At 40.0% G+C, this 15,455-nt stretch overlaps 2 protein-coding genes across 6 annotated transcripts in view; one reads left to right on the top strand and one right to left on the bottom strand.

Moving 5' to 3' along the window:
- BCAR3 (BCAR3, NSP family adaptor protein) overlaps positions 1-13,750 on the top strand; it is a 97,091-nt gene extending 83,341 nt beyond the window's left edge. For all 5 annotated transcript variants that reach the window (XM_026854457.1, XM_026854460.1, XM_026854459.1 and 2 more), the window contains 10 exons: positions 1,189-1,317; positions 2,448-2,890; positions 3,515-3,615; positions 5,417-6,057; positions 8,749-8,864; positions 9,669-9,840; positions 10,021-10,144; positions 10,935-11,147; positions 11,951-12,130; positions 12,719-13,750. In XM_026854457.1, coding sequence (XP_026710258.1) covers positions 1,189-1,317; positions 2,448-2,890; positions 3,515-3,615; positions 5,417-6,057; positions 8,749-8,864; positions 9,669-9,840; positions 10,021-10,144; positions 10,935-11,147; positions 11,951-12,130; positions 12,719-12,756 — 2,157 coding nt within the window. In that variant the 3' untranslated portion in view covers positions 12,757-13,750. The remainder of the gene's footprint in view (positions 1-1,188; positions 1,318-2,447; positions 2,891-3,514; positions 3,616-5,416; positions 6,058-8,748; positions 8,865-9,668; positions 9,841-10,020; positions 10,145-10,934; positions 11,148-11,950; positions 12,131-12,718) is intronic.
- A 480-nt stretch (positions 13,751-14,230) lies between these two features.
- Positions 14,231-15,455, bottom strand: part of FNBP1L (formin binding protein 1 like) — a 32,734-nt gene continuing 31,509 nt past the window's right edge. Inside the window, exon 17 of the mRNA XM_026853933.1 lies at positions 14,231-15,415. The gene's annotated coding sequence lies outside the window, so the exon portion shown is untranslated. The remainder of the gene's footprint in view (positions 15,416-15,455) is intronic.

Here is a 15,455-nt window from a genome sequence, read left to right as displayed (position 1 = left end):
GCATGCATTCCCAATTCTTTTTTAAATAATGCATGTGTTCCATATTTACATCAGTGTGTCAGTGAAGGGAACCTGTGAACTTTGGCTCATATCCAGAGCTAAGAAAAAAATCCATAATTCACTGGAGCAAAATGTTGCATTTTAGTCTGTTCTCCAGCTGGAGGTCCCAGCCCTCTCTCCCTCTCTTTTTTAAAATGTACTTTCTTTTAAGAGAGGGTATGCTCTGTTTCTCTGATCAATGTTGAACATGTTCCCTGCAATGAACATGTTTCTCTTGGGTATCTTAGGCTTTTGAAACTCTTCTGCAGCAGTAAAGATGGGCTGGAGTCCTCAGCCCTTGGACAATGTAAGGAAGTCCACAGAACTTCCCTCCCCTGAATGCTTATGAAAGAGTAGATGACAACTCTAGAGGGGATGCTGCACCTCACTTTGTTAGCAACACTGCATCCACAGGAAGTGATGAGCCATGAGCCAGAGTGGTCCAGCATGGAAGCTGTACTCCAAGAAGACATGAAGATTGAAATGTTCCAGAAAATCTTACAGTAGTTGTATAGTGGTCATGGAGATCTCTCCAAGCAGATCTCAGGCTTTTTGTGCTAAGGGGCAACAAGAACTTTTTCCCTTAAGAAGGAAACATCTCGGACATGCAGATTTAATGACCATTAGAATTTAAAGTTGAAAAATTACTTTGGCAATCTGTTTTTTAGTGCAACAGGAATGTTGAACAACTATCTATGTCCAGGTTAGTTTGTCTTGATCCATTTGGAATGTTCTTAATTAGATGGGTTCAAAGGGGGCGGGGGGGAAGAATCTGAATTTAAAATGGAACTTGAAACAGGAGGAGGAATACTGAAGCCGGGCACTTGTGTCCTGCTCCGTTTTTGGGTGGTATAGTTAGAATTCTTGTTGGGAAGAGGACGTAAGAGAAGTGACTTTGTAGGTGTGCCTTTATTAGCTTGTTGTACAGACAGAACACTTTGCTCTGTTCCGTGCAGTGTATAATAATACGTTATCTCACTGGATGCTAGATTTCACAAATACAATCTAGAGACCGAAGCCAAGCCAGCCTGCTAAAAGCAGTACCTGCGTTCCAGTGGCTAGTGCAGATCATGTGATGGAAGTTATAACCCAGGTAAAATGTTAATCACTAAACTTGGCACAGTTGAAGCTTTTAATCTTTTATTGCAGTTTTCTAGGGAGAGGCAAGTTATGGACAACAGCCCAGAAAAACTGAAGAAGGAGTTAGAGGAAGAACTGCAGCTAAGTAGTGAAGACTTGCGTAGCCATGCCTGGTACCATGGACGTATTCCTCGGCAGGTACGTGGTCTTTGCATTTCCAAATGAGCTTTGAGCTTTTATAGACAAGCAGAATTGCACTAAAGTACCAAACACATCTCTGATATCTGCATTAATGTAGTAGAAACATAATGCTTATTTGTGTGCAAACTATGGTATTTATCACAGCTTGGCATAAAATGAGGCTGAAGAAGGATTCAGTGCCGATATTTCAGGATTTGTGTGCACTGAATAAAGGCAGAAATGGAATTCAAGCTTTATATGAGAATACTCTCCCCATGTTGTTCAGACATGCTGACATTAATTTGATTCAGTAATGTTCTTGTTTATTTTCCTTCTCGCACTTGGAATTTCGAGAAGGAAGGAAGAAAAAAACCACAAGAAAATCTAAAATCTAACTTAATTTTGATCCTCACAAACGTAGTTAAAAGTATGTTAAAGCTGTGGTTGGATTGGAGCTTGGGTTCCCAGAGCTCCGGGAGCTCCCCCTGCGGGCCTCCCTCCCTTGCGGTAGAACCCGGCTCCGGCCAGAGCTGCGAGCCGCCGGCTGCCCTTCCCTCAGTGAGAGCGGGCACAGCAGCCATGTCTGCTGCGCTTAAGATCAACTGTTAGATGTGTGGTTTATCACATGAAAGGACTACCTCAAAGCAGAAAAGCAGGATTTCTCTGACTATTCCTAGTATTATGCAGTATTCACAAAGAATGAAAAATGAAAGCTTCTGTCACTTAAGGTTACAGCAAAAGGACAACTTCTGGGGTCCTATGGTAATGGCTTCTAAACTTCAGTGTGACTGTCTATTCAGATGCTTTAAACTCTAAAATCCAGAGTCATTGCTTTCCCTTCATGCCTTATTTTCTGTTAACAAACTGGAAGACATATATATGAAAAAGTGGATCATGATTCTGGCTGCTGGGCATTTTCCAAGAAGCCCCTCCAGATGTCTGCTGTGAGATGAGCTCTTAATTTTACAGTGTGAGACATCCTTCTTCTACCACAGTTCATGCTTTGCTTTGTATTTCAGGCTTTGTCTGTCTTCCCATAGCAGCCAAATTAAATCCCATGTTTAAGAATATTTTGTTGTGATGTGCTGTTTGACTACTTGCTTTCTGATTCTGAAAGTATTTTTGTGTGTAATTATTTTTCCTCAAAGGTGGCTGAAGGCTTAGTTCAGAGAGATGGAGATTTTCTGATTAGGGATTCTCTCTCCAGTCCTGGGAACTTCGTTCTTACCTGTCAGTGGAAAAATACCTCTCAGCATTTTAAAATCAACAGAACAGTTCTAAGACTCAATGAAGCCTACTGCCGTGTTCAGTATCAGTTTGAACTTGAAAGTTTCGACAGTATCCCCGGCTTAATTAGATACTATGTTGGGAATCGCACACCGATATCAAAGCAGAGCGGAGCAATTATTTTTCAGCCTATCAACAGGACTGTGCCTCTCAGGTGTCTAGAAGAAAAGTATGGTGTAACTCCAGTCCGACAAAAAGAGCTAAGTATTCCTGAAGGAAAAACAGAAGCTGCAAAAAGGCTGAGTCTTGGTATATCCAGCATGCAATCCCCGGAGCAGAGTATATCCAGAGGAAATCTTTTGAGGTACTTTTAATTTTGCTGTCTTTACGGAGGGAAATAAGGTAACTCTACCAGCTCCTGCTCTAGGTGATGTGAACTTTCACTCTGATTATAGAGGGAAGACTAGACGTGAGGGTGTGCAGATTTTTAGCAAAGGAGGTTTTTGCGGGTTTTTTTCTAAAAATCAGTAAATCCAAAGATGAGCGCAAATGTAGACTCTGGAAACAACAGTGGGTGCAACTTGTTCTTCAGTGACTTGGTAAATCTTGACTAGTATAAAAAAAAAAGGAATAAAATAAAATCTTGCTGCTGCTCCTCTAGAGAAGCGTTTCTTGTCCGTATTTGACTTCTGCAATAAAAATACCATCTGTGGGATAATGGATCCTAATTTCAGTGTCCAAATCAAATGTTCTGTTAAAAAGTCTCAGCATTCCAAGAAACACCCTCACGAATGCTGCAGACTCACACACCTTACAGAACATTTCATTGCTACCACAACAGCATGAAGTACCTTTTATTCTTATAAGCTGCCCAGGTGGAAGGCTAATCATAGTTGCACTGGTTATGATATATTCTGGCAATTAGGTATGTATGCTAAGAGTGTTAGATATATTGATATGGTTTTGTTTGCATTTTTGTTTACCCTAGAAACAAAGAAAAATGTGGTAGCCAGCCAGCTAGTTTGGATCATGTTCTGGAGAAAAGATTCCCTTTAAAGGCTCACCAGTCAGAGAGCTATCTGCTAATAGGTATGTTTTGTAGTTAAATGTTTCATACTTAGAATCTGTGTGTGCCCAGTTTGTTACACTTCAGACTAAAGTACGACTGTTGAGTGTTCTGTGTACTGTATATACAGTCATATTTAATGGCCAACATAAGCTGTGTTAGCATAATGCTTTAATGCTTTTTTAAGTCATTGGAACAGGTTTTTTAGTTACAGTGCACCAACTAGTTGAGTACCTTAGCATACAAAAGATGTGTGCTATACCAAAAAAATGATAGCTACAGTTGGCATTAATATCTTTTTTGACAGTGTTACCTTTCCTCCCTTGAGCTTTACAAGAACTGACTTGTTTCACTCGTGTCATTCTGACAGAAGTCTACTAAGTAGAAGTGATGTGTCATAGAAATCCTGGTAACTGTTTTTTCTCAGGGTAAAGTGTGCAGATGTGGTAGTGCTTCAGTTCTGTCCTTCTGTCTGTCTCAATATCTCTCCCCTCCCACGCCCCTCCAATCCCTTTTGTTTATCATTCCTTTTGCTGCTCTCTGGTTCCACAGCCACTGTCATTGTCTTCCTCCAGTGGTACAGGGTGTACCAACGCTTGATCAGTTGTTGGTTGTGGCTTTTTCTGTCTCAGATTCTTCAGAGGTTTAAGCAATTGTTTCCATACTAACATACTGTGTAAGGAAGCTTGCAATGATGCATCTGTTCCCACGTGGACAAATACTAGTCTTTGACTTCCAAGGCTGCTAATCATTTTGAATATGGTAGCTGTTAAAATTTACAGTGCCTATTGTAGACTTTTTGAGACAAAGATAATATGAAATGTTTGTATAGTATGATGTATTTTGATAGAAAGTGGTGCTCCTGTGTTTAACAGTGGGATGGACAGACATTCATAAAACAAGTTTCTGTCTATCTGTAGTTGAATTTATTATCTTATTCCAATCCAAACTTTTCGTTTGGTACTGTAACGGTTAACCTGAAGAGTACTGATATATATTTTGTCATAGGGTACTCCAAGCAGGTTCTGGTATCATACTGCTTATGAGTGGTGATGGGCTGTGATTTGCAGATTTTGTTGTCTGCATAACTTGAGATCCAGCTGGAAACAAGCAGTAAAGCTCACATTATGCAACTGGCTGCTTTGCTGTAGATGCCAGCAAATGCACTGAGAACTGCAGATTGGCAATGTCTGATACAGGGTTCAGTGCTATATCAGATGCTGAGGTTTGCATATGGAATGAGTACAGGATGAGACATAAATACACAGAAGTATATGGATGTGTTTCTCTACGCATTTGGCTCTTCAAATCAGCCACTGTTTAGGAAAAAGATTAGCATCCCTGAAATTCATTCCTTCCATACCTTATTGCAGGTTCAGGCTTGACTTTGGGAAGCTTTTCTTTCATCTCAAACTTGTCATTCTCAGAAATGACTCATCTTTAATGTGGTGTGGCTGGAAGTTTCTGCTTTTATAGCCTTGATCAGGTTACAAAGAAACCTCCTATTCCAAGCCATGGAGACTATCCAGCTCTGACAGTACAGCCTATGTATGCAGCAGGGACTGAATTATTGTCAGCATTACCACATAATAATATTATGGTGCAGCTGTTCTGTGTATTTGGGATTTTGGGAGGATCAGCAAGTGAATGGAATTTGCTTGCTAGCTCATTCCTCAACATACAATTTCATATACATTTTTGTCAGCAAGTAATTAACATGAACTGACAATATTTTCCTCAGGAAATAGCATTAAGAGATGAACCCTGGGGAAGGCATCAGGAATTGTATGTTTTGGCCTTCTAAAATGCCATTTTCCCTTGCAGGTTCAAGACATCCATCTCGATTACCTGAAGCAGATGGAGACTCCTGTCCAAGCTCTCCTGCATTTAGAACAGGCAGTGAACCTTCTCTAAGCCCCACAGTTGTTCAGAAGGTGACCTCAAAGTCACAAGTAGGAGAAGCTCTTAGAGGATCAGACAGTCAGCTCTGTCCAAAGCCTCCACCAAAACCCACCAAAGCACCCCTGATGAAGCCCCCAGGTTCTCCTTCAGCTTCCCGCAGTTCAGAAGGACACTACTGTGAACTAAGGCCCACCAGACATCCTGCAGCAACAACACAACTTTTATGTCAGAAAAACAGCTATGTGGAACATCTGACACGAAAGGAGAGGGGACCACACTCTTTCAGGAACTCTGAAACAAACTATTTGATCCTGGAAGATGACCCTACAATGAACACTGCAGATCCTGTAGAAGATTCAGCTGAGATGACTGAAGAAGACAGCATATTTTCTACACCTGTTCTTGAGACAGTGTCTAGTTTTAAACCAAATGATTTTGAATCCAAACTGCTTCCTCCTGAAAACAAGCCATTGGAAACATCAATGTTAAGAAGAGTTAAGGAGCTTTTCACTAACAACAATCCAAAGATTATTGCACAGCATATTCTTAGAATGGACTGCAAGGTAAAATAAATAAATAAATAAATAAATAAAATTGTGCAAATTTAGACTTTTAAAATAACTCATTTTAAAAGATTGATAGGTAGATTTACAGCTAATGTAATAAATGTATTGGCTTGCTTGCAGGAATTGGTAGGGTGGGGGTTTTTTTCCCCCCTTTGGAGAACAAGAATGCTTACAAACTCTTTGGATTACAGGTCTCCCACCATCCATGACTTTAGATTCAAATTCTCAGTGTTCCATACATCTTTTTAGTCTCCTATCAGTTGCTGTATATCTGTGATCCAGCCTTTCTTCTATACTGAAGGAAAAGCCATCTGTGCTGTAAACCATTGCAGAAAGAACTGATCGTGACAGGAAATAGCTAGTTAGCTTGCAAGGGCAAACAGTAGACAGACATTACCTGGTTGTCATACTGCTAGCCATAATAATCATGTTCAGTGGAACTAAATAAACTTCTAAAACTAGCTGCTCTTCTAATCACTGTCTGAGGCTCTGTCTTACAGCTGGATAGATGGTGTGGGAACATAGCTATCAATCAGGACTTCTGCATTTCTCTCCTATGAGAGAACTATTGCTAGCAGAATTGTTTGGAAAGATGTAAAACCACGAAGAACTATGTTTCATCATGTTCAGCTGACAGGGCTTGGAGATCAGTTATTGGATCAGAAATACAGAAAGACAGAAGTAGTCATGTCCTTATGAGATGATGACTTTGTGTAATAAAAGAAATGCAATTGCAGTTGAATCTGCACAACTTTGTTGGGTGCTGTAGCTGCCACAGAGCAGCTACAGGAACCAAGTGTGATGGGCTTTGTTGGTTTTTGGTTGTGGGTTTTGGTTTTTTTTTTTAAGAGCAGCTTGAGAAGCAACACACGTGGCAAGTGTGGGCAAGTCCATTCCAGGCAAGAAAGGAAGTGGGAATGGTGGTGCTCCAGGAGAAACATGTCTGTAGCACCCTGCTAGTGCTGCTGCACTGATTCACACCCTAGGTCTGGGAAGGGGACAGTTCACTGGAGAGCAGCAGTGGGATGAGTGTGTGTGAGTGCCTGCCAGCTGCTGGGATCCTGCCAACCTCTCCTCAGTAGCAGTGTTGGCTGCTGCTAAAGTGAGGCTTCATGCAGACATGGTGACTCAAAAAAACTCAGCTTCACAACTGCTTGGTCTTTTCAGAAGTGATAGACCAGGGCTTCTTTACTATGGTTCCAAGAGTACCAACAGCATTCTCTAACATTTTAGTTCCAAAATTCACCTTTTCCTCCTTCAACCTAATAACAATAACCAGAATGTCTTTTAATATATTGTTAAAGAATATGCTGCTTGAAGGCAGAAGATATGTATGCCTTAACGAAGTGGTAAGGAGTTTTTTATATGTATTACTCAATTAGCTCATTAATAGTCTCCTTATTTTAAATCCTACAAACTTTGGAATGGAGCCAAGGAAACTGGCCTGCTGGAGGTGTGGGAGCCTGTACAGTTAATTAAGAATCACTGGAGTGTTTTACAGAAGCAGATTTTTGGAGCAGAAACAATAACTAGCTGTGACATGTAGAGAAGTCTATTTTACCTTCATCTCACAGTGCTTGAGAGCCAACGGATGTCACTCATTGGTAACTTGTTTCGTGCTCTTCCACTGATAAGAACTGCATGACACAATGGGATTGGCATGTGAACTGGGCCAGAATAATGCTTTGTACTGAGATCTGTGATAAGGTCGAAGTTTGTAGGGCTTGTGGCATCAGTAGCTCAGTTTGCCTTTTAAATAATGACATTTCTAATAATGAAAGATATAGATGTAAGTGATGGAGTGAGTATCTGCCACTTGTATGCCTGAGAGGGCTTTTTGTGACAGACTAGCGATCGGTGTATTTCCCGGGGCTTCATATCATTCCTGTGTCTCTAGAAGTGAAACAGGTTTCTCTACAGTCCTAGGTTTTGTACCAGTGAGGCTTGTTGTGTGACCCAGATTGCTTTCATCTTTTCATAACCAAGAAGACCTGCCAATGAGTGTATCAGAAAATAGCAGGCAGATTGGTTTGTAAATGTGTCGATATACAGGCCTTAAACCAGCAGATAATCTCACATTATCATATTCGTGTGGTTTTGCTTCTAATTAGCATATATGTTATTGATATAACCAGTAGCTAATCCTGTATGATTAAAAAGCAAAGACAAATTGGTGTGTCAGCTTTCACATACTGACTTCATTAGGCACTCAACATTCAGTGTCCTCCTTTAAAGTCCTTTTACTAATTAATTCTTATGAAGACCCTGTGGCGTAATCCAAAATTGCTCTGAGCAGTCAACTTTTTAGAAATAAAAGGTGAAGCAAATGTATACATCTTCAAGGCCAAAGAGCAGTGCCCCTCTGACAAGGAACAGGCCAAGAGAGCACCTCATTTCCTGGAGCTTGCATATGAATGTCCTTCTGGAAATGGACGATGGAAGTTTGATAAAGCATTTTGGTCACACCTTTTATATGTTTTACGATGGCTGAATCATGCAAAGAATACTTTATTGGTCCTTTTATGCAAGGCACTGAATGTAAGTTAAATTTTTCTTAGATGACCGTGTTCTAATGTTGCACACTGTGCACTTAGCTTTCTATGCTCCACACTAACCCAAAGGACTTGTACATGGCTAGGGGATTTTTTTTTGTTTCAAAACTCATGCAGAAACTTTTGTGCTTGACAGGTGGCGAGGATACTAGAAGTTTCTGAAGAGATGAGGAGGATTATGGGCGTGAACTCTGGTCTGGAACTGATTACCTTGCCTTATGGACATCAACTGCGCCTTGACCTAATTGAAAGGTAAATGTTCCTGTTACTCATTTCCAGGGCAGATGGCCAGAAGATCAGAGAGCATTGCTATCTTGTACTCCACATTATCTCCAAGAATGCTGTCCTGCACGTTTCCTGAATTCTTGTGTACAGAAGATATTTAATGAGATGGCATGTAACAACTTTTTGCATAGGAGAAATTCCTTAAGGTCACAGGGCAACTCCATGCATGTCATCCAGGGATAGGGGAACTGTATTGAAAGGAGGGTCCTTAGAGTGGCCAAACCACCCTCCTTTAAGAGCCTGGGTAAACTAAAGTTTAGGGGACCTAGAATCTAGCTGAGCATGTAAATGTTTGTGGAAGAGATTGAAGGTAGGAGACTTCTGCAACTGGGGAATAGGCTAGAGGATCTAGTGAAGTATAAAATAATCAGCAAAGCTTTCTGTAAAACCTCTGCACAAGGAGGAACAGTTAGCGTGTTCTAGCTCTGATCTAGCTTTTCTGTTTCTTTGAATCAGATTTCAGTAGTTTTAGTTGCTGCAATTTGACTGTGGAGGCCAAAGGGAACTGGGGTAATTTTCCCCAAAGTGTTCGTTCGTTCATTCATTGCTTGGGAGAAATTTAGTAGTAATAGCTTAGGAAAATCTATTAAAACACAAATTCAAGGTCAATGTATATAGTCTATATAATGGCATTAATGTTTTCGATACAAAGATGTCAGTTTGCAGGGCACACCAAGATACTGAAATATATCTGATCTTCTCTGAACACACATACAGCATAACGTATGATTAGTAATTTGTAACCAGTAGTATAATTTGTTTCACTTACAGACACAATACCATGGCAATTGGAATAGCTGTGGATATCTTGGGTTGCACAGGAAATCTAGAAGATAGAGCAGCAACATTAAACAGGATCATCCAAGTCGCAGTGGAGCTGAAGGACTCGCTGGGGGATTTGTATGCCTTTTCTGCCATTATGAAAGCACTTGAAATGCCACAGGTAAAAATCTGTTTCTCTCTATGTTCCAAATCATGGAGTCATTTGATAGGTCTGTTTAATTTATGCAGTTTCTTCAAGACTAGATACACCATCAGAACAGAAACTTCAGCACTAGCAGGGTGTTTTTACTGTGAATTGCTATGGAGTCAGTAATTGGTATTCTCTATTTTGTATGAACAGGTCACTAGGTTAGAACAAACCTGGACCTCTCTAAGACATCATTATACCCAGACTGCCATTATCTATGAAAAGCAGCTGAAGCCATTTAGCAAAGCTTTGCATGAAGGAGAAGATGAGTGGAATAGTGAGTATGAGTGACACTGGTTTCCATTTATCCTTTTACCTCTCCCACTACTGCTTTCCTGTGTCCAGAGACAAGGTAGCTGCTGGTTCTGATAGCTGTGCATCATGTGTTAAAATGACTATGTGAACTTGCACAATGCAGTATAATTCAATGAAATAGAAGAGTCTGCCAGCCACACATCTGTATGTACCTGTGCAGAATATAACATTCTACCCAAACCCACACATCCTCCTTGTGGAGAAGAAACTGAAACATCCAGCATCATCTTGCCTCAGATCTCCTTCTTCCTCAGAGGTGTTACTTCTGGCAAATTTTGCTTTTTATTTGCTTTGCCTCACCTCCTGGGATGAGGACAAATCCTCAAATTCAAAAAAGGGGTTAGTCAATCAATTCCTCCGATCACATCTAGGTGCTCCTGCATCAGATTCTTTGCAGCTCTAGTCTCTAAAGGGGTGCAAGGCAGAGATAACATTTGTCTAAGACAATTGGTGTAGAAGGAAAAACATGTTAGCCTCACAGAATTTACTGGAATGACCCAGATTTTAAATCAGTTTAAAATGTGTGCCATGGTCCGGTAAGTCAGCAGAGCCTTCTCATGTAGCAGATAGTTTTCCCACACTGATTTGTCTTGACCTTTTCCCCCAGCCAGTTCATTGGAAACTTGGTAAGAGATGTGTATGGAAGACAAACAGTAGTTTCTAACGTTGAAAAGAATACTGCAGTTAAAATACCTTCTTCAACGAGCAAGTTTTATGGTGTCTGATACAGTGTTTGTTACTCTTTATCCTAGAGACCGTCAGTGCTCCACAGAATGCTGTAACAGTGCCACTGCTGATGCCTCTCATTACCTTGATGGAGCGACAAGCTGTTGTTTTTGAAGGCATGGACATGTGGGAAAGCAGTGACCAAAGCTGCGAAATAATGCTCAAGCACTTGGCCACAGCTCGTCAGATAGCACAGAACGCAGAAACGTACAGCCTGACTGCAGAACGGATGCTGGAAGGTAGGGAGCACTAGCAGGAGAAATTGCTGCACATTAGTGGAATTTGTGGGTTATGTCCGAGGAATAAGTTCTCTGCCTAAGTGCCACTAAAAGTCAGTGCAAGAAATTCTTCTTTTGTGGGAGCTGAGATAGATAGATAGTAGCAAATGTACTGCAGGAAACTAAGGACATCATCAATATTGTTCAAAAGCAGACAGTAAATGATTCATCGCTGTAGTTCTCCAGCAAGCAATAGAGCACACATTTTTGCTAAACGTAGTCAAAGTTCTCATGACAATATGCTGACCCATCTAGCAACTAAATGGAAGTACAGTAAGGACTGAGGATAACTTCCAGTCTTCTGTACAATTTAAAATTCCTACTCTCTGTTTTTTTGTGAATAAAATATCACCCATCATAAGATACTTTAGAGCAGCACAAAATGCAACATTGAGATCTTGACTGCTTGTGGCCAGAAAGCTGCAATGTTAAGGGAGGCGAGAGAAGTGTATTTCTACAGGCAGCATGTACATACACATCAGTAATTATATTTAAGATCAGGCTATAATGAGAATTCTAGAGCATTAGAAGTAAGGAAGTGGCAGCCTGTCCCTGTGTCCTCTCCCTAGAGACCTTTGTGTGCTACTAGAATGTCACAAATAGTCAAACAGTGCAAATCCTTTCTAACTTGTTAAAATCACTGTGCAAAAGGAACCTAGCACACTGAAGCTTATCTTATTTGGAGGGAATACAGTTTAAAAGCCCTTTCTTCCAATAAAAACCTTGCCTGATAGTGACACTGTGGGATTCTTTTTATTTATTAGGTTTCCAGCCAGATGAAGAGATGAGTGAAATCTTCAAGACAGAATTTCAAATGAGATTGCTCTGGGGCAGCAAAGGAGCACAAGTTAATCAGAATGAAAGATACGAGAAATTCAGCCAGATTTTAACTGCACTTTCCCGAAAACTGGAACCTCCTCCAGTGAAGCACGTGGAACGACTAAGTATATAAGACTCTGTAAACACTATTTAAATGATTGATATACTTGAAATAACCTTAGCTTTCTTTTGGCAATTTGATACTGCACGAACTTCTTGCATTTCACAAGATGTTTAGAATTTTTAACTGCACAATGCACACTTGTTCTAAAACTACTGATTTCTACACAAATTATTTATTTACTGTGTCACCAAGTCATTTAATAATCCCTTTAAAGTTAGGTTATCCCTGTAATACAGCTTCCTGTATTTCCTCAGAGTTGCAATGTTTTGATAATGCCTAAGACTAAGGGCACTGGCATCTTAATATTAAAATGAAGCAAATAGTGTAAATAAAATGATAGATTAAGTATGTGACATTGCAGAAAATTTGTTGTACAATATTCCTTTAATGAATATAAAACACTGTACATAGAATTGTGAATTAAAGTGTATCTTTATGCAGAATAATCTGCAGATCACAGAAATACTGCAGGTTACAGAAATGATCCTTTATCTGTGACCACAACAGTAGGCTCAAGTATTGCTGTACGTAGGGAAGTAGAAAAATCAGTTGTGTGTGTGTTTTGGGACAACTTACGTTTGTTTTTAAGACAGCATCTGTAGTACTTTGGCTTCTGCTGGAGCCTGAGCAACAGCTATGCTGCCAGGAATGAATAACGAAATGGCAAGAACCAAACAATCCCGATAATTAAATGCTTTCAGATATGAGTAAATGTGGGTGTATGTATATGTTAAACTTGCTTCATTTACTGAGGTGAATCACTTTGGTAAGTAGGTGGGTTTTTTTTCCTTTGGATGAAGGCAAAAGCGTAAGCTTTAGCACTTTTCATAGGAAATCAGTGTGTGTGGTGTTTATATAAAGAGTGCTTTTGCAGCAAATTCCACTTTGTCAAATACAGAATTGGCATATAAGCATTATCCTCAGAAGTTGTATAAATATTTAAGCAAGAACTATGGCTAGAGCTGCGTTAGTAAGCTTATTTCTGGAGTGAGATGATACTTACAGCATTGAGTAGGCCAGCATCAAAATAGTATTACCTGTTCTCCCCATCTGCAATCACAGCAGAGGTTCTACCTCTGTAAGAAGAGGGGGTGACAGACCTCATACTGAACATCTCCCTGTCAATCTTAACAGAAGACAAATGGGGAAGCTAAAGACTTAGACCATGAAAAGATTTTTTTATTCATGAAAATATTCTCAACAGAGAACACTATTTTTAAACAAAGCATTTAACATTTAGGAAATCAACATGTGCACAAAAAAGGATTAAAAATTACTCAAAAATGTAAGATTCTTTAAGACAAGTCACGTTCAGAATTTTAGAATAAGTGATTTATAACTAGCTGTGCAAGTACAAATGTTTTTTTCCTATGTTTAATAACCCTCATACAAGTTGCACTATCCCTCGTGAAAGCAACTTGCCTCCAAAGGAAGCAAATCCTGGTTTTAGAAAAACAAACAGTAGCGTGAAAAGAACATTTAGTCCTTTACCAGGAAGTGTTATTACTGACCTGCAAGGCTGTTAAGCCAGGCAAACCATAGGCCCTTTAGCAGAAGATACACAGATCACATTTCCTCCTTTTCTCTAACATTAAAATAAAAAGCACTAGGTTTAAAAAAACAAAACAAACCCAACAACCCCCAAACCCAAAAAACTACCTAAGTAGTTTTGTCAGTATTGAGTAATGTCACATTATTATATAAATAACCCTGTATACAAGCTCCAAAAATCTAAACTTTAGAGTTTAATAGCCCCCATAATACACTAGTTCAAGCTGTGTAATAGTGGTATACATAACAAAAGGAATAAACCCCCTACACAAGTCACTCATTCAGTTTTACTGGTAGTACAGTTCCTAATAACACTGAAATTAAAAAGAATCCAGCACTGCTGCATCCAAATATTGCTTCAGACCCCAGAAAAACAGGATGTTTTGATTATTATTTAATTTCCCCAAACAGCAGGTGGCTGGGTTGACAAGCTTGCTTTGATACAAGTATCCCTCCCCCCAACATCTCTAGTCTAATTCTTATCACCCTAGTAAATCAGATATGATGTATTTATTAATAGAACCACAAATGGGAGGCAAGACAACATAAGCAATAGGGGCACTGCAGACAACTATATTTACACATATAAACATATCCAAATTTCAATTGTTTACAAGTAAAAGTGCACATAGATCATTACGAAGTATCACTCAAATTTCAATCGGTCCATACAATGAAGCATCACCTGGAAATGGACTAGCACTGCAGTAATTAAAATTGGAACTTCATAGTGAAAAACTAAAAGACAGTTTCCATAAAAATATTCTAAAAAAATACTAAAGTCAAATGAAGAGATACACGTTTCAATGTATAAAATTCATGATGCACCATGTATCCAGTAAAGTAGAGCTCTAGAAAACACCTACCGTGGCTACCTCAGCAACTGCAGCACTGTGGAAAGAGCTGAGACACAAAGCCCTTTGTGGGATACTGTAAGTGGTAGTGTTGGCAAACAACAGATTTAGGCACTCTAGTTTAAGGCAGCATTTGAATGGCAAGTGGTTGACCTCTGACAACAGTCATTAGCTTGCAGTGGTGAATCTCTCTGGTGGTGTTCCAGGTTTTCAGTGCTCACAACAGGTTACTGAAGTGCTGAAGGTGGACCACAGTTTTAGGAGTCTCTCTTGATTGCATTGGAGGCTAGAGCTGAGATGTATGACTTCCCCAAATCAACACAAATACATTATGGTCTCTTAGTTATGCCAAAAAACTGGAATGTAATGATGGTTGCAGTGGTATAGTTATAGCAGCATACATGGATACTGGGATGAAACTCTAGTGCTGAAGGTGTTTAAAGAAAATGATTTGTTACAAAATAAGACAAGCAATGATGGCAAAGTGTTATGTAGACATGCCTGACTGTCCGAGGCATGCAGGAGGAGGTTAATGGCGAGCATGGAGGTGGCACAGGCAGGCTGATAACTGACAATGGCTCTAAATGACCGCCAATTAAAATGAGATGGAAAAGAACAAAATTGAGAGAACCAAACCAGCACAAGCTCAAATATAGTTTGTGCATGTGGGACAATCTAGGACAATGAAAATAAAGCAATTTTAGGAGCAGTAGCCTTTTTACTCTGGTAATGGAAGTCTATTTTCCTGCACAAATTGAAGAATTTGTAGTATGTCCTTACCTATGTATGGAAGATGCTAAGGTGTTAGTGACTAAATGTATGTCTGCATGCATCCATGCAACTAGCTTTTCCCCTTGGGCCTCCCAGTCTAGCACCCCCCCCCCCCCCCCCCCCCCCCCCCCCCCCCCCCCCCCCCCCCCC

Source organism: Athene cunicularia (genome assembly GCF_003259725.1).
Source record: "Athene cunicularia isolate RWA chromosome 8 unlocalized genomic scaffold, athCun1 chr8_part1, whole genome shotgun sequence".
NCBI classification, from domain to species: domain Eukaryota; kingdom Metazoa; phylum Chordata; class Aves; order Strigiformes; family Strigidae; genus Athene; species Athene cunicularia.
The sequence above is the reverse complement of the archived record's forward strand: the minus strand, read 5'-3'. Positions and strand labels throughout refer to the sequence as shown.